At 35.9% G+C, this 19,349-nt stretch overlaps 2 protein-coding genes across 9 annotated transcripts; one reads left to right on the forward strand and one right to left on the reverse strand.

The window, feature by feature from the left end:
• Positions 1–3,477: 3,477 nt before the first annotated feature.
• LOC114396478 (protein yippee-like) lies at positions 3,478–19,349 on the reverse strand. Of its 8 annotated transcripts, XM_028358480.1 has the most exons (11): positions 19,156–19,348; positions 18,753–18,873; positions 17,232–17,275; positions 16,750–16,858; positions 16,581–16,636; positions 16,175–16,270; positions 6,127–6,223; positions 5,169–5,190; positions 4,777–4,927; positions 4,572–4,640; positions 3,478–4,490 (listed from the first exon to the last, which is right to left on the reverse strand). In XM_028358480.1, exons 2-6 carry the CDS (start codon positions 18,846–18,848, stop codon positions 16,189–16,191), a joined length of 387 nt encoding a protein of 128 aa, XP_028214281.1. In that variant the 5' UTR covers positions 18,849–18,873; positions 19,156–19,348; the 3' UTR covers positions 3,478–4,490; positions 4,572–4,640; positions 4,777–4,927; positions 5,169–5,190; positions 6,127–6,223; positions 16,175–16,188. The 8 variants fall into 8 exon arrangements, with proteins under 8 accessions (XP_028214281.1, XP_028214282.1, XP_028214280.1 ...); XM_028358481.1 differs by lacking the exon at positions 5,169–5,190 and having other exon boundaries at positions 4,607–4,640; XM_028358479.1 differs by lacking the exon at positions 5,169–5,190.
• LOC114397345 lies at positions 9,702–11,024 on the forward strand. Its single transcript, XM_028359409.1, has one exon. The coding sequence runs from the start codon at positions 9,702–9,704 to the stop codon at positions 11,022–11,024; it is 1,323 nt and encodes a 440-aa protein (XP_028215210.1).

Consider the following 19,349-nt stretch of genomic DNA (forward strand, 5'->3'; position numbering starts at 1 on the left):
AGGGAGCACACATGATGCCATCTCATAAATAAGAAAACAAAAGCATAATATTATTTTAGAGAAAAACCAACATTATCCTAATTGTAAAAATTAAAAATACATTTAATTTTTAAGAAATTCTTAATCACTACTGATTTGCTACTTAAGTCATTTTGTGAATGATAATAATATGTTTCAATATCTCAATAGAAAGTTATTTGATAATATATAAACACATTAAATTTTAAAAATTGAAATTCAGTTAATTTAAAAAAAATCAAGAAAACAAGGAGACAACCCTCATAACAACAGAAAAGTTTAATATAAAGGAACAAAATGGCACGAAACAGATCCTAATTAACTTGACAAATTATGGGTCTATTTCTTTCACTTTCATGACAATGATAACATGCTCATAGAATCACCTCCATTGTTTTTTCCGTTGTCCTTATTTTATTTGGTCAATCACCATATTTTTCTCTGTTTGTATTTTCTATCACCCTGGCTCATCCCATTTTAAAACAAACATAAGAGATATATAACAAGGGGTGTTGGAGTATTTGTTGCCACACTTTCTAATTAAGAATCTAAAGTTCTAAACGTGTGTTTGTATAACAAGGTGAGTTTTGGTTACTCGTGAGAGTTGTGCGAATAGTCAATAGATGCTCAACATGAATCCACCACTCACATAGCATTGACGTTAAAAAACAAACAAACAAACAAACGGTATCCCTTCTTACACGTATATTTAGGTTAAAATCCACATAAAACACACACACGCAAGACTAAATAACTGAGAGGAATGTTGCTAACACTCAACCGAAAAAAATGCAAATAGTGCATTATTTTGGATTAAATTTTGGATATGTAAGATTGAATAAACTTCATTCTTTAGACTTAAATTTTAAAAACAACAGTCATATTACTTTTATTTGAAACTTAATATTTTTTTGATAATTTTTTAAACTTGGATTGAAATCAAACATAGATGTGTAAAGTTATTGGATGAAAAATCAAACATCAATTTTCTTAAAAAAGTTTAACAATCTTAGGTAACTTGCTTGTTCCATTTAGACATGTAACTTTTTCAAGAGATGATTCATCATTTGTGCTCACTTGGGTATATATTTTGTCAATCTTCTCATCTATTTTTTTCAAGAGATGATTATGGCCTTTGACATTATCTTGCCTTGAAAAAAATGAAAAAAGATCACTTTCGAAGCAGCTTCTGATGCTAAAGAAAGAAAGAGAAATAAGGAAGCTTAAAGCTCAGATATGATAAAGTAAGAAGAAAAAAAGTAATAAGATCGACCCAAGAATAAAACAACTAAAACATAGACCCAAAAAAATTATTGTTGATTTTTACAAGAGAAATATTAAAAACACACTCTTATTAACACATTTGTTATTATTGATTTAAATCTATTGATAACATATATTAGTAAAAAGGATAACATATATTAGTAAAAATGCCTAATATATAAATCTATCATTTAAAACAAAGAAATTACTCTTAAAATTTGTTTTAGATCTCAATTACTATTAGACCAATCCTAAAAAAAGAAAAATCTAACAAAAAATATCAACAAAAGAAAAATTCATTGAACATCTCCCTTGCCGTAGAATGTGAAAGAGGGAGAAACCCAATTGTCTTTTGTAGCATCATAGCATCACATAGGAAACATGATCACCTTTTCCCCCCTCTTTTCCTCCAACGGGTTCAATGTGGCCACGCCAATTTCCGGAAAGCTGACAGAATATACATATCCTCATGTTACGGGAGGTGGATCACTTGAACAAAGATTTTGTTTGAGCATGGAAACAATGAGTACAACTAGTACTCAATACTCATCACAGCTTTTATTCCAGAACTATCATTTCGTTTATTTTTAAAATTTTGAATTAATTCATTTTATATTTTAAGTAATTTTAACTAAAACATTGCTATTGAGAAATCAAATATATCTGATTTATTACAATAAAAAAATTAAAACATGAATGAAACGGCTTTTATGTTTGACGGGAAAATTGTCATGTTAGATTTCTCTTAGAGTGCGTTTAGATAAAAAATTTTAACTGAAGAAAATAATTTATTAGATAATTTAAATTTCTATAATTTAAAATTTATTGTTTGAATGTATTTTTTATAAATAATTTAAATTTTTAGAATTTTAAAACAGAATTTTAAACAACTAAAAATGTGAAATTTCAATTTCCTTTTAGAAGGTGAAAAATTGAAATTCTCTTATTGATAAAAGAATCTTCCAAAATATTCACATATTTCTTTTGTAACATTCATCCTCTCCTTCACCTAAAAGTTCTCGAAATCTCGTTCTCAAAATCACCACTCTTCCTTTACTCTGATGATTCTCTTCTTCAAGAAACATCATCTGAACTCGTGGAACATCGATTTGGTGTGGGTGTAAAGGGACATGTAGAACTACACCTGTCAGTTAGAGGAGCAGCCGTCGCTACCCATCACATGGCAGAGGTGCGGAGGGTCTGGTCATGTCTTGCGTCGTTGACTGAATATTGTGATCGAGTGTGATGGTGTATGACACTGTGTTCCCATTCTCCTGTGACTTCTCATATCGCATTAGTATTTTTCTCTTTGGAAGCACACCAACCATATCTTTTCTTCTCTTTGTATTCATTTTTTTTCACTATCACAATTTTAATTTTTTTATCCAAACACAAAATTTTAAAAATAAAATAATTTCAATTAAAATATTTGAAATTCTTATAATTTAAAATTTCTCAAAATTTTAAATTCTCTCATCCAAATACACTTTTAGTACTATTTATTATGATATTATTGTCTCGTTAAATTTAATCTATCTGTTGGTAAATCTAGAACAATTTTTTTTAATTTAATATATTATTTCATACTCTAAAAGAAGTAGTAAAACACCCTGCTCCATTGGTTATGATATGAGACAAACATTGAATGGTACAAAACTTATGTTAATTTATAGCGTGACCTTTTTCATTTATTAAAGTAGTTGCAAAATTCAAATGTGAAGAATATTTTGCATGCATTCCTGCTTGAGTACAGTAAGAAGGTCAATGATATAATTAAATATTCTAAAAAACAATGTGCCAACACGTGGTAAGCAAATTGGAAGCTGAACGGTTTTTATAAATATATTGATGATGATACTTTTGTTGAGAATTGAGTTCCAGAAGTGGTTAAGCGGCTAAATTAAGGTGTACTATACTTAATAATTAGTATGTAACCCGTGCACTGGTTGCTCCGCTCGGCTGCACTATATTTATTTCTTTTCTTTAGTAGCAAAATTGTGATTTGATTAAGTAAATTTATTTGTTAAACGTTATAATTTAGAATTTGAAATAATATATCAATTTTGAGAGTGTTGCAATAATAATTGATACAAAATTGTATAAGAGGCTATGGTCACATGCTATGTATTAAGCACCCTTGGGGGGGTGGGGGAATTACATTCTAATCACGTTAAGTGGAAAATGATTGCTCCAAGATTGTACAGAAAACAGATTAAAAATATATATCATGTTAAAAGGCAATTGGATTTATCAGCAAGGACCAAAACAAAATATGTATTAGACCATGTACAACATATCCAAAATTCACGAGAAAAAAGAAAAAAATAAAAAGCAAAGTCTTTGCTTAAGGGTGATGCCATCTAGCCAATCCCAGATGTCAAACTCTATTGTGTTAATAACCTTTGCACTGCATAGATTAGACACTGATGAATGAATCCATCAAACAATTAAATCCATCCAACTATTTGCATAGATTAGACACTACAAAGATTATGTATAGCTCTTCAAGTATTTTGTTATAGCTTATCTTCAGTTAAAAGTATTAAGTCCAACTAACCTCATAATCCTTCTGTAGAGGTATTAGAGCAGCAACCAGTGACTTTGGATTAGGATGCTCTCGTGGTTCAGATTGCAAACTCATATCTTTATGTTATCTAGGGTGATTAATTTTTGTTTCATCCTATAGCTCCAAAGTAACAGCAAAATCAAGTTCTTAGCTCTAATTAGGCATTTAAATTCATTTATAAAAATGAGTGTGGTAGACAAAATACTCCAACAGTGATTCCTATGTAACATCACAATAATATGGTTTACTCCAACTGTTTTAGAATAGATGAAGAAAATTGAAAGAAATATGAATAATAATATTCTCAAAAAAAATGGAGGAAAACTAAAAAGAGAGAATAAAACCAGGTTCTTAGCCAAGAGAGGAAAGAAATAATATAAAAAAACCTATTCCTCAAAAACAAAATCTGAATCACAACAGCCAGCACAATCAAGTTGTTAACCAATGGGAAAAAAGATTAAGATATATAAAGGATTGTCTTATCTTTCGAGAAGAAATTGAATGACGCAACAAATCCAGTTTTTTACTTCGCAAAAGTTAGCAACGCATATAAATCCCTCACTGTCAATTCTAGGCATTGCTTTCATCTTATTTGATGGATGTTCAAAGCTCATGAGACCATGCTCACTATGAAACATACCCCCTGCATTTTAACACCAGTAAAGCATTAAATTCCACACACAAGTTACCCTTTGAAATGTATTTTACTATTTGTGTTAGTTACTCTGATAAGAATTAGTAATTTCAATGGTGGTTTACATATCAGTTGGAACCCAATCTGGCCATTAGAATCCTGCTCAAACAAACAAATTAATAATCAGTCCCAGAAAGATTAATAACACCATTTATACATTGTCAAACCACACATCATTTATAAATTGCCAAACCACACATATTGCCAAGTTTAGATCAAGAAATTAGAGACTTACAAATGTTACAAAAGTTGTCATAGATCATAAATCCAAGACTGTCTTGAAGTTCCTTGAGGACCTGATCAGCAGGGTATGGACCCCAGTCGTGAAGAGTTTGATATGCTTCGGTGATAAACATGACCTCATTTGTTCCCTTTGATAGCCCATACTGCTTGAGAAAGCATTGGAGGAATTGTTGGATATGAAATTTTCAAGAGTTGTATATCAATAATTATATATTGGCCATGAGAGGAACCTTATAAAGAATATGCTCCAAACTAAATAAGTTAGATAAGTAGTCAGGGATGATGATTATATGACAATTTACCCCATGCAAATATCGAAAATACCAAAGATTTAACGCTATAAATAATATGTGTATTTCTATTTATAAATTTCAACTTGCTCACCTTGAATTTGAAATGCCAGAAGCTGGAGGAGGAAAAAAAGCAATTGAAGAAAAAGTCAAGCAAGTTAATGGAAAGAGGCAGATTCAAAAAAAGTGTGAAGGCAAACAAACAAAACTCAATAGACTGGGAAGATGTAGGAAAATGGGTTTAGGAGGTCCTTTTTATAGTGTTGTGAGAAGAGAATTACCATAAGAAATGGTTTAAATTGATAAATTTACCCTCCACCATCCTTCAGTTACAATTAACCTAAACTTACTCTAATATTGTTGGTAGTAATAGTAATAGTTAGTAGGGAGATTTGAATTCAAGATTTAACAACATTTTTAATTTGCCTCGAAAAGATCCATCCATTATTACTGCCAACTTTGTTGTGGTTTATTTGTTGTTTTTTAAACTCATGTCCTTATCCATTTTCCCCACTCGATTCGTACCCAGGTCCAGTTCTAGTATTAATTTTGCTACCCCTTTAAATAATCCATTTGTTTAAGCAGCCTTAGTATTTTGTGGCTCCCGTAGTATTTGACTCAATGTTGTTGTCTCAACCTCTCAAATGCTGATAGGATTGTTTAATAAAAAAGTGTTATGGTTAGTAGTTTAGTAACATTGCAAAAGTGTTATTAGTAGTAATATATTTGGAAAAGGCTTTTGTTGTTGAATGACTGAATTGAACACAAAGACAACAAAATTCTAGTGGCAATAGCACTTAGACAAACCCAAGGAAGCAAGCTTATGTGTCAACATGCCGAAAACAAAAAGGAAAAAACATTAATTAAGTGAATATATGAACCAAGGAGGTAGTGTCTTAGCATCTGAGATAACAATCAAAAGATAGCACAGATCAAATATATTACATAACATAAACAATAGTAGCAACTTGAATTTAGAAAGAAAAAAAAGGTAAAAACTTTTCAAAACTCATCCAATGATACAATTGTATCATTTGAAGCATAAAACTCACCTAGACTGGACATCTTCCTTTCCCTTATCGTAAGACACAGGAAATCCCAGCGTTCGCTCTCGTCATCACAGCATAAAAAATGACCTTCAGCTACAACCTACATAATAATAATAACAATAATTAAACAAAACCAAAAAATCACACAAACTAACAAACCCTAATTGGAATTGGAATAATAAAAGAGAGAGTAGAAATTTGTTAAAAACTTCACTTTTGTAGCCCACTCAACAAAGCAACAACTGATATCTTAAAAAATTGAAACTCATGTACCCATGATTCTGTTTTTATTTTCTGGTAAAAAATTGGAGAATGAAAGTTAGAAAGTGAAAAAAAAAAGTAAAGACCTGCAAGTAGGAGAGAAGGCATTGGGAACCCCAAAGATGATGACCTTCTTGCTACTGGTTGGGTTGTGGTAATTAGGTTATCTTGTGAAGTAACTTCAAATTATAACAACTTAAATGTTATAAACAAATAACTATTTTTTTTCTTTCAATTTGGTATATTTTAAAATCAAAATTTGACAAATGAATAACATTATAAACTACAAAGATACTATTATTATTCTTGTTTTAAAATGTGTTTCCACTAGTGGATAAATCTTTGGCCTGTGTTATAAATAGGACTTGTACCTAAGTAGGCATGCAACGACACCATGAACACTATCTTCTGGTGCTCATTTCTTATTAGATTTTGTCCAACCCAAAGCCTAATACCAAAAAATGAACAATATACAAAAACTGAAACAAAAAAATTAAACCGAAAAAGACCTTGATTCTAGTAGAAACATTTTGTCAAACACCTCATAAGCAAAACAAATTTCAACAATTAAAATAAGCAAAAGCTTTTAGGTAAGAATAAATTTCATGATTGAAACTAACATGAGTCCCACAGGATACATGTAATGTTTTCAGCTTGGGTTGGTATCATGACTAAGTGTTATGTATTGCCAATCTTTGAGATTACCAATGAAATTAGAACTAAGTAGTACACTTTAAAATCAAAATTTGACAAATGAATAACATTATAAACTACAAAGATACTATTATTATTCTTGTTTTAACATGTGTTTCCACTAGTGGACAAATCTTTGGCATGTGTTATAAATAGGACCTGTACCTAAGTAGGCATGCCCTAAGTAGGCATGCAGCGACGTCATGAACACTATCTTCTGGTGCTCATTTCTTATTAGATTTTGTCCAACCCAAAGCCTTGTACCAAAAAATGAATAATATACAAAACTGAAACAAAAAAATTAAACCAAAAAAAACCTTGATTCTAGTAAAAACATTTTGTCAAACACCTCATAAGCAAAACAAATTTAAACAATTAAAATAAGCAAAAACGAGACAGCGGGTGGGTAAGGGTCAGAACAAGAAAGAAAGGAGGAGAGAGAAATGGAGCGAGTTAGAGAGGATTCCCGGCGAAGCTACGCCGGCACCAAGCATGGACAGCACCTCCAGGCTGCTCACGCTAACTGGAGGGAGAGATCGACATCTCAACCTTCTATTTCATGAGGTTCCTAGAAGATGCAACGGAGAAGGATCTTTGGGTCCAATTCAAAAAGTGGGGGGATGTACAGGAGATCTTCATCTCCAAACAAAGAAACAAAGGGGGGAGGAGGTACAGCTTCGTGAGGTTCAGAGGGGTGTCTGATGTGCGTAGATTGGAAAGGCAGCTAGACAACCTTATAGTTGGAGGATTGAAGCTGTATATGAATGTCCCAAAGTACGAAAGAGGAAAGGGGAGACAAGTAGAACACAGAGTAGAACCCAAATCCTAGAGGGACGATAGCAGCCAAGGATCGATAGCAGCTCGACAGAAACAACTGCAACACAGGGTACCTTCCATGTCATATGCGAAGGTAGTGGCCACAAACACAATGACCTTAGGGCAATGGCGAAATCCAGAGAATGCGAGCTCCGGACATGATGGGTCACAGTCATCGGTACACCTCGAGATTCCGACGGGGAACAAACAGTGGTACACCGACGCGTGGGTGGGTCGGCTAAAGAACCTGGTGAGTTTCGACAGAGTTGAAGACGACATCTCCTGGGATATAGCAGGAGACGTGATGCCTAAATACCTAGGGGATGACATGGTCATACTCCTTGGCCTTACTGATATCAGGGTGGAAGAGCTGGCTAAGGAAGAAACTCGGCATGGGTCAACGGTGTTTCACTCGTTGGAGAAATGGAACCCGAAGATGAGAACGGGCTACAGACTAGTCTGGGCTTAGTGTTGGGGCATTCCGTTAATAGCATAGGAAATGGTCCAAATCCGAAAGATCGTGGCTGCGATAGGGGACCTAGTGGAGGTGGATGACGATGTCGACGAGCTTCAAAGGTTGGATAAGGCAAGGGTGCTCATCAGAACCCCATGGAGGCCCATACTCCAACATACAGTCAACGTCCACATTGGCGGCGAGTTATACAAAGTCCACATCATGGAAGAAATCGAGAACGACAACAGAAACTACAGCTGCCATACTTGAAGCACTCTCGGATCATCGGAGGAGATCGATTCCGATGACAGCGACACCAGAACCCCGATCTCGAAGCTGGTCGGAGCACTGGGAACCGACTATGCGCCGAGAAGGACCACCGACAACTCCACCGGTGGGGGATTGACCAAAGGAGACTTGACATTATCTAATGGTCCAACCACTAACGACGAACCAGGGGATAATAAACGTGGTAGGTGGACACTCTGCACAGACAACAAAACAAGTGTGTCAAGATTGAGAGCTGTAAACGGGACGGAATCAGCAGCGCAACCCAGATTGGAGACAGTGGCATGTCACGAGAAAGAGGAAACATACAGAGCACAAAAGGAGCATTGTGATGTAAGCAGGGAAGAGAAAGTGGCAGGAGGGATTCACGAAATAGGCAATGCTGACCTCGTACGGAGTCAATAGCTAGAAGATGACGAAGGGCCCAATGGGTCATAGCTGGCAACGTGCAACGAAGCACGAGACCCAGGTGCTGTCGATAGTGGGCACACAAATATTGTGGGCCTTACTAGTCACACCACTGCTGAAACATCACACCAACAATGCCTAAGCCCAAAATATAACAAAATGGAAACCCCAGGACCTTGGAAGGTGTACTCGAGAAGTAGGGGGTGTAGAAAGCAGGAGGCCCACAATAGTGGAAGCGTGAATCTAATGGATGCAAATACAAATAAAAACAACCTAAAGCAACCCAAAGTGATTTCTTAGAAAGATTCTACAGCTATCAAGGAACTAAACCACCCATGGGTGAAGTACCTACGAATAGTGCATGTCAAATAGAAAAGGGGGAAGAAACACCAACTAATAACGCTGCTAGCACAGATCACCTACAGGAGGCAAAGCATCATTGGAACATGGCAAAAGAAATGGGGGTGACATGAGACACAAACCATGAAAGCATTATTGACAGAATTTGGGCCATGGAGAACAGAGACAGGAAAGGGGCCGAGAAACTGGGGAATAGGAATGTTGTCCCATGAATATCATATCCTATAATGTAAGAGGGCTAGGGAGGGGGATAAAATGGGCAGCAATCAAGAGACTGGTTAAGAAACACCGAATAGACATGCTATGTCTTCAGGAGACTAAGAGGGAGCAAATTGACAACACAATGTGTCAAGCTCTATGGGGAGATGCTGAAGTCAGCTGGGAAATGCAACCTGCATCAAATACAGCAGGTGGTTTACTGTGCCTTTGGAGTGAGAAGACTTTCAAAGTGGAAAGAAAGGTTACTGGCAGGGGGTTTATTATGCTGGAAGGAGTATGGATTGGCGAGGCTCAGAAGGTCCACATAGTTAACATATATGTTCCATGTGATATTCATAACAAGAGAGTTCTCTGGGATTCTATCAAGCAGCTGAAAAACTTGAGTCCGGATGGCCTATGGTGCTTGTTGGGAGACTTCAATAGTGTCAGAAACCCATCAGAAAGAGTGGGCATGTCCCAGAGGGGGGTAGATGATAGGCTCGTCAGTGAGTTTAATGATTGGATAGCGGATTTAGAAGTAGAAGAGACACCATGTGTGGGGAGAAAATACACGTGGTTCAGGCCAAATGGGGCTGCTAAGAGCAAATTGGATAGAATATTTGTATCTACTGATTGGTTCACTAAATGGCCTGGAGTTACACAATTTATTTTGGACAGGAACTTTTCAGATCATTGTCCCGTTCTGCTCAACTCTAAAAATGTTGATTGGGGGCCCAAACCTTTCAAGATCCTCGACTGCTGGCTTAAAGATAAGTCACTTGGGAATATAGTCAACGAATGCTGGACACAGACACAACAAAGGGGGTGGGGAGGTTTCATGCTCAAAGAAAAGATTAAACGTCTTAAGCAGAGGCTGAAGTTATGGAACAAGGAGCAGTTTGGTGACACATTCAAGAAGGTTCAAGATATAGAGGCTAAACTAAATAAGCTGGAAGACGATACAACCGATAGGCAGTTAACCTCCCAAGAAATTACAAACCGGAAAAGGCTACAGGAAGATTTGTGGACAGCTGCCCAATCACATGAGTCATTAATGAGACAGAAGGCGAGATCAAGATGGATCAAAGAAGGAGATTGTAATTCTCGATATTTCCACCTGCTGCTGAATGCTAACCAAAGAAATAACACAGTGAAAGGTGTGTTCATTGATGGATCCTGGGTCAAAGAACCAACAAGAGTGAAAGAGGAAGTCCGTAGGTTTTTCCAGCAAAGATTCCAAGAACCCGTGCTGTGCAGACCAGAATTGAATGTCATCAGATTTAACAGTATTGGACAGCAACAAAATGAAGTGCTGGTAGGACGCTTTAACGAGGAAAAAATAAAGAGGGCAATATGGGAGTGTGAAAGTGAGAAAAGTCCAGGTCCGGATGGGCTAAACTTCAAGTTCATCAAGCAATTCTGACAGCTTTTGAAACCTGGCATTCTCCGGTTCCTTGATGAATTCCATGCAAATGGGATTTTCCCGAAGGGATGTAATGCCTCATTTATTGCCCTAATCCCTAAGGTGTCTGATCCACAAAGTCTCAATGAATACAGACCTATTTTACTAATAGGTTGTATATATAAGATTATGGCCAAGCTGTTAGCAAATAGATTGAAGAAGGTCATGCCAGACATAATAGATGAAAGACAGTCCGCTTTCATAGGTGGAAGACATTTGCTGCATAGTGTAATCATAGCTAATGAAGTGGTGGAGGAAGCAAAAAGGGGTCAAAAGTCATGCATCATGTTCAAAGTAGATTATGAAAGGGCATACGACTCTGTCTCGTGGGATTTTCTAACATACATGTTACGGAGACTGGGGTTCTGCACTAAATGGATCCATTGGATTGAGGGCTGCCTCAAATCTGTCTCGGTTTCAATACTGGTAAACGGCAGCCCCACCTCCGAATTTATTCCACAAAGAGGTATTAGACAAGGAGATCCACTAGCGCCCCTATTGTTCAACATTGTAGCGGAAGCCTTAACCGGATTCATGAGAGAAGCAGTGGACAAGAAGTTATTCATTGAATTTTTAGTGGGGAAAAACAATGTTGCAGTTAGCATCCTACAATACGTTGATGACACTATATTTTTTGGTGAGGCCACAATGCAAAATGTGAAGGTAATCAAAGCGATCCTGAGGAATTTTGAACTTGCATCAGGCCTCAAAATAAATTTTACGAAAAGTTGTTTCGGGGCAGTTGGAAAATCTGATCAGTGTTATATCCTCCACACTTAATCAACATTTGATAGATTATCCAACCCCGAGCAATCTTAGTTATTGGTGGGGCTTCGGTTCGTTAACTGGTATTTGTTTAGTCATTCAGATAGTGACTGGCATTTTTTTAGCTATGCATTACACACCTAATGTGGATCTAGCTTTCAACAGCATAGAACACGTTATGAGAGATGTTGAGGGGGGCTGGTTGCTCCGTTATATGCATGCTAATGGGGCAAGTATGTTTCTCATTGTGGTTCACCTTCATATTTTTCGTGGTCTATATCATGCGAGTTATAGCAGTCCTAGGGAATTTGTTCGGTGTCTCTGAGTTGATAAAGGAGGCTGTTGAGTATCTGAATTGCAGAATTCTATCCATGTCGTTCACATATTTGGGCATTCCTATTGGGGCAAACCCAAGGTGTAGCGAGTTGTGGGATCCGGTCATTAGAAAGTGTGAGAGAAAATTAACTAGATGGAAACAAAGATACCTATTCTTTGGGGGGAGAGTGACCCTTATACAGTCAATCCTGACATCTATCCCCATTTATTTTTTCTCATTTTTCAGGGTATCCAGCAGAATAGTGGACAAGCTGGTCAGCATTTAGCACAGATTTTTATGGGGAGGAGAAATGAAGCAAAGGAAGATTGCTTGGGTCAAATGGGAAACAGTTTTTCTTCCAAAAGAAAAGGGGGGCCTGGGCATAAAAGATCTAAAGACATTTAACAAATCACTACTTGAAAAGTGGAGGTGGGACCTGTTTCAACAACATAGGGAATTATGGGCTAGAATAATGGACTCAAAATATGGTGGCTGGAGATCACTGGCTGAAGGAAAAAGAGGCAGCAATGAATCACTGTGGTGGCAAAACCTAATGGCAGTGACTCATGAACAACAGCTGAATAATGTCCTTCAAAATGGAACGGCATGGAGAGTGGGGTGTGGAGATAAGACTAGATTTTGGGAGGACTACTGGGCTGGTGATGGTGAAGCATTAATGACAAAATACCCCAAGTTGTATCAAATCTCATGTTGGCAACAAAAACTCATTCAGCAGTTGGGTAGCTACACAGAAACAGCCTGGGAATGGAACCTTACAGAGAAGACCCTTATTTGATAATGAAGTTGATTCGGCTATCGGATTTCTGGGGGAGATATCACAGATAGCAATTTAGCAACATACAGCAGACAGCTGGCTGTGGAAACCTGACCCCAATGGCCATTACTCCACAAAGAGTGCATATAATTTGCTGTAGGGAGAAACAACGGAGGAGAAACAGCGGAGGAGAACCTAGATGGAGCACTTGAGGACCTATGGAAGCTAAGGATCCCAGCTAAAGCATCAATCTTTGCTTGGAGGCTAATTAGAGATCGGTTGCCAACTAAGTCCAACTTGCGAAGGAGACATGTAGAGGTAAATGATTTAGTGTGCCCTTTTTGCAGAAATAAGGAGGAGGATGCAACTCACTTATTCTTCAACTGTATCAAAACACAACCTTTATGGTGGGAATCTTTATCTTGGATCAACACCTCGGGTGCATTCCCTATACATCCGAGGCAACATTTTTTGCAGCATGGAAATGGGATGAATGGAGGGATAATATACAACAAATGGAAGTGTCGGTGGGTAGCTTTAACTTGGACTATTTGGCAGCAAAGGAACAGGGTCATTTTCTCGAATGAAACATTCAATGAAAGCAAGTTGATGGACGATGCACTGCTCCTAGTCTGGACATGGCTCAGAGCAATAGAAAAAGATTTTGTTATGCATTTTAACCACTGGTCCAGTAATCTAATAGTAGGCTTTTGTAACTAGGAGAGGATACCAGCTGATGGATATTGTAGCAGTATATAAGGTGATTAGCTTGGTTCCTATCAGACTGAAATAAGTCTGACTATCGGAACCAGCTGTCTACCTAAACTCATTGTAATTTTAGTACCACTGGTACTTATATATATAATTACTTTTGCTGAGCAAAAAAAAAAAAGAAGCAAAAACGAGACTAATTTTAGGTAAAAATAATTTTTATGTTTGAAACAAAGCATAAAATTATAATCAACTTACCATTGCAGAGAATTTCAACCTCAAATGGGGTTCTTTCCTGTTCGGGAGCTAGGGAGTAAGCATGGAGAAAACCATTTTATGGTTCAGAAAATTAACTTAAGAAAACCAACCAAAAGCTCAGAACTGAAAAGAAAATATTATCATTGCATTATATTCAACTCTATTAATTATATATATATATATATATATATATATATATATATATATATATATGTGAGTATATATTTTTCTTTAATCTCTCTCTTTTTCTTTTTGTACAGTCATTCTTAACTTAAATGACAGGAATAAATCATTCTCGGTTTTTATTCATTATGCTTTAAGCTACTTTTACTCAATGCCTTTTTCAATTTTCAATCAACACAAATAATTAACACAAATATACTTGAAACAGAAATTGCATTTGTGATAACTGCATTTGAAAGAGTTCAGATTGATCTCCATTTTGAGTGAGGGAACCAACTGCAGAAATGAATGACACACAGACTCAAAAAAGTCGTAACTTCAAATATGTAAGAAAACCTAAGTATAGGAAACAGAATATGCAAAACACATTTAGATCAGAAAAAAATGTATGGGTCCTTTTCGAGAAAATGCAAAATAGAGTTACAATTTTGGAACAGATTATGTGAAAGCATAGGTGAGTTGAAATCTCTATGTTATTACCCTCAAAACAAAGAAAACGAAAACTCTATGAAACTCCGAAAACCTAAAACTTTTTTTAAAAATTAAAAAAAAAAAACTTTTTTTTTTTTTAATTTTTAAAAAAATGTCTAACCGAAACTCCACTCAGTGGGTAATGTTGCCAAGCCTTGATCTTGGTTGTTGTATAGGCAAAGCAAAAATCCTTCAATTTGAGCTTTCTCCTCAAATTCTTCAAAGTTCAACTTTTCTCCTTCTTTTTCTCCTTCAATTTTGTGTCCCCCCTCTCTCTCATTCTTTTCCTCCATTGAAGTTTCCTCTCTAACCTTATCCAAGACACTCTTGGTGGTGAAATTCCTCCTTTCATGGCTTATTTCCTAGTGGATGACACCTCCTTTCACCTCTTCTCCTTTATCTTCCGTTGCATCTCCATGGTTGAAAATAAACATTGAAGGACCTCATTGAAGCTCAAAGATCCACCCTCCATAGAGGCTTCTCAAGTAAGCTTTCATCAAGTGAGTATGATTTGAAAGGACCAGAGAAGAGAGATAAGGAGAGCAGGAGATGGGAGAAGAAAGGGACAAGGTTGGAGAATTTTTAATTTTGATTTTTGAAAGACTACTAGAAAAAGGATGAGTAGAAAAAACTGAAAAGACAAAAAAACCAATAAAGTTAACACGTGACACTCAACTAAAAAAGGACAAAATGGAGTTTTTACCGGCCTAAAGAATGAATAGATAGATAATAGATTAAGTAAAACTGCCAGAGGAAAAATAATAGGCCTACCATTTGGTCAATATGTCATGAACGTTGACTATATTCACAAAGTTATGAATCTAATAGTAGAAATGAAATTCAATGTAATTCTTAAATCAAAACTATTCCATATAATGAATTAATCTTTTGGATTAAACTTTTCCCAGGTTATATAATATTTATTTTTTTACCCTTACATTGACCTCCCTCCTTACAAGAGGATACAAGGTAATGTTTTTAAAACCTTAAAGAGGTGTGTGTAACATAAAAATGTGTGTAATTTAATAAAGCCCCGTCGGATAAAAAAAAGTAAGGATATTTTATGCAATTTGATAAAACCTAAAGAGTGTGCCAATATAATTGCTCAAAGAGTTAGGTGGCTAAAATAAGATGCAACGTACTAAATACTCAGATAAATACTTTCTCACTGGTGGCACCTTCTACTAGAGTTTTAGAGAATATCCACGAAGACCATAGAAGGAATGGCTAGCCTTTGATTGGTTTCATGTTCATTTGGCTTTAAATTGGTTCATTTTTAATATGCTTGTCTTGTTGCCCAAATGTTATCTTAGCCATCTATTTTTTATTTTTATATATGCATAAATCAACGGCTTCAAACACCCCTAGGATTGTTAGCATTGCCCTGGTTTTCTAGCTCCTTCATTCATAATTGTTTAACTTTGTGTACATAACTAGAGAGAAAGAGAGGCAGATGATATAAGGGGCATGAAGATAAGGCTAGAAAGACGCAAAAGGAGCACATGTTGATTCTGAATTGAAATATAACTAGTAACTTTCAAAAGCTCTTTGAGTTGCGTATATACTACCATTTCTAATAGCTAAGATAGCAGATTTTCACAAAGTGGAGCATGGAGAATGTACAATTCATACATGGAATGAGTAAGTCAATCATCAGCATCACTTCCAGCTGCAAGAGCTTCTTGAACTGCCAAGAAGAGGTTGTCAGCAGGTCCCAACACCTTAAACCTACTCAATAACAAAGACTTTCCATCAAAATGTGAAATAATGAATTCTTTCTATTGACACCATTTTTAAAAGGGGCAAAATTTGGATGTATTTTCTTATGTGCTTTTTTTTTATGTTGTTTTCTTATTAGAATCAGTGTTAAACCTTTATTATGCAAATTATCAAGGTAAAACTCCAATTCTGATTCGAAAAACAGTATCAAAAGCACCTAAGGAACTACATCTAAGTTTTTCCCTTTTAAAAACTTAAAAGACAAAGATAAAACAAATGCTGTAGAGTGTGCCTAAACATAGAATAACTGGCTGGTTACATTTCAAGGATAAACTTTCCTTCTTTGTACTTCTGATTCTGCTCATGAACAACCTCCTAAAATAAAACAAAGTAAAAAATTTTGAGAACAAAAATCTCCCAATGCCAATTGCATTTTGATAAGTAGACAAATAAATCGCAAAACATGCATGTTACAAACTAGTCCTTACATATCTCCATCCAAGAATGGACCCACATGCAACGCAGAATATGTCAACGACAGTTTTCAATCCGGAGAGCATCATCCGTTCTTCTTTCTCGCCAAAAGTGACATTTACACTGTCATTACATAAAAATAACAAGAAGTTATTGGAATTTTGAAGCACTCGAATATAACAATAATAATGATCTTAAGTTTTCAATTTTCATCCAGTAGCAATTGCACCATTGGTGAATTAAAGATTTAGGGAGGATAGAGAAGTAAAAGTTTTTCTCAAAGATTGCAAATTCTACAAGAAATTAACTTTCAATTTCTATAGAAAAACAAATTTATTAGCAGTAAAAGAGGGGGAAAATGCAACTAGAGCCGCCATGCATAACTATATTGGCTATACACATATTGGCACAACAATCTTAAACGAATAAAGGTTCAACATCAGCACCTACTAATGCTTATGTTAATGTGGTAGTGATAAAGTCAAATAACACTCACACTTTATCAAAAAGATGAGCCATCCCATGCCTGCAAATGAAAGACTAAGAGAAAAGCAGGGTTAGATTGTGTGCAAGTTACAAATTTTACTCATACATTTAGTTTGCATGATGAACTGTATAGTTAAGGATTAAGAAACACATTTGCAAGTGGCAACAAAGGGAAGGTGGAAGCGGAACACCAACTATTCTAATAGTTCCCAAAACCTCTCTTTCATTTAACATACTGAGTTTGCCAGGGCAAACATATAAGAGAAGGCATCAATCAGGTACCATTATCAGGGAAGAGAATAATTTTAATGATCTAGAAGTTTATGTGAAGACATTTTATCAAAAAGTTTAAACAAGTTCAGATAGGGATGTTAAATGACAAAAAGATTTTACCAAGTCACCTAGGACTGGGAGCAGGGACATTCAAATATAATTGAAAAAGTCGTATTAGTAAATTTGATCAAAGGGTCAATATTTAGAAGTCTTTCAAGATATTTGGTTTATTTGAAAAAAGTCTTTCCAAACACTTCATCCTCAAATCTGTACATTGTGGTTTCTGATTCATTTATTTATTGCCTTGCCATGCCCAGTATGGCAATTAAGAATAACACTATACTATCTATTTACATGACTGCACCAATTACAACCTTCCTCAAAAAGAATAAAACTATATCATTATCGAATCAAGAAATTCATCTATGCAAGAAAACTTGTAGCTCAGCATTTGATCTGAATGAAAATAACACAATCGGCATGCCATTACAAGTATGAACTAATACGGTTTCACCCAAAAAAGAACTCAAACAACTGACACTTTATCACTCTCCAAACACATTTATAATTAGTCCAACACAATAGAAGAGTATAATGTATCGACCCAAAGAATCACACAACAGAAGAGTATAATGTATCGACCCAACACAATCAAAAACCAAAAGCACAGACACGTGATGTCACTCAAACACAATCCTTCCACAGCCAAAGAATCACACAACAGCAGAGTATCACGTATTGACCCAACACAACACCACCAACCCCCCCCCCCCCCGCAAAAAAAAGGGAGGGGGCGACCAACACAGAAAAATTAAAAAATGTAACATGACATGGACATATATATAAGAAACACAAATGTATAAGTACTACTGATGGTTATAAGTAGAACATCAAAATAAGAATGTTCCTACTAGCAGTGCTTGCCATTCTGAGTGTTGGCATTGAAAATGTTTGAGACAGATACTGTTTAGAAAATATATTAATTGGCACGTACATCTTATCTAATATTTTTTATCCCCCACTTGAGATGATCATATCCTATGTTCTTCTATTGCCACCCTCCCTTTGGGGTGAATCACCACATCCCTCTCATCATGATCAACCAGCAAGGAACATCACATAAAAGCCTTACATATATATCAACTAGTTATCTAGCAAAACCCCCAACTATCCTTTAAAAAATTGTAAAATCGAGTACCAAGAAATAAAAAATAATGTTTCATGGAAGGAAAAAAACAGGGAGAAAAAGATTAAAAACCCTGGAAATGACATCATCCTCAAGAGCAAAATGTGTTCGGCAGTGTTTGCAGCTATAGAAGTCTCCTTCAAGATTGATCAAGAAAAGCCTTCCCATGTCTCCCTTTACACCAATCTATCAACTTGAAACCCCACAAAACAGTCAAGCCAAATTCTTCACAAAACCACCAAACAAGAAGAATTAAAAAAAAAACAAATAATAAATTAAAAAATTACCAACCCAGAAAGGAAAATTAGAAAACAAAGAGAACCCAGTTAGTGTCAGCCCCAGAAAATTACCCCGGTTATGTAATAATACGAAATTGAGATTGAAAACATGCAACGTAATTATGTAACCGACCCAACAAGCCAAAAAAAATTTTGAAATAAGAAAAACGTGAATGTGAATGAGAAAATGCGGTTACCTAGAAAGAGAAAGAGTAGAGAGGGTGGTTTTGTGGGCAATGCAATGAATGGGTCTCCGAAGTTTGGCGTTTGTTAATTGCAAATGTGAAAATGAAAGGGTTGCACTTTGGCCTTGATGGGAATGATCAATGATGCCACTCGTTATAAACTTTGTGAGCACTCTTCCAAGGCACACATGTCTCTCTGCTATGAT

The sequence above is a fragment of the Glycine soja genome, chromosome 18 (genome assembly GCF_004193775.1).
Source record: "Glycine soja cultivar W05 chromosome 18, ASM419377v2, whole genome shotgun sequence".
Classification (NCBI taxonomy): Eukaryota; Viridiplantae; Streptophyta; class Magnoliopsida; order Fabales; family Fabaceae; genus Glycine; species Glycine soja.

Excerpts from the sequence above, each read along its gene's own strand:
- LOC114397345 (XM_028359409.1), top strand. The coding sequence starts at position 9,702 with ATGCTATGTCTTCAGGAGACTAAGAGGGAGCAAATTGACAACACAATG.
- LOC114396478 (XM_028358477.1), bottom strand. The coding sequence starts at position 18,848 with ATGGGAAGGCTTTTCTTGATCAATCTTGAAGGAGACTTCTATAGCTGC. Across the intron at positions 17,276-18,752 it reads AGGATGATGTCATTTCCAGG|TCTTTCATTTGCAGGCATGG; the intron begins GTTTTTAATCTT and ends CTTTTCTCTTAG. Across the intron at positions 16,637-16,749 it reads CCATTCTTGGATGGAGATAT|GAGGTTGTTCATGAGCAGAA; the intron begins GTAAGGACTAGT and ends GTTTTATTTTAG.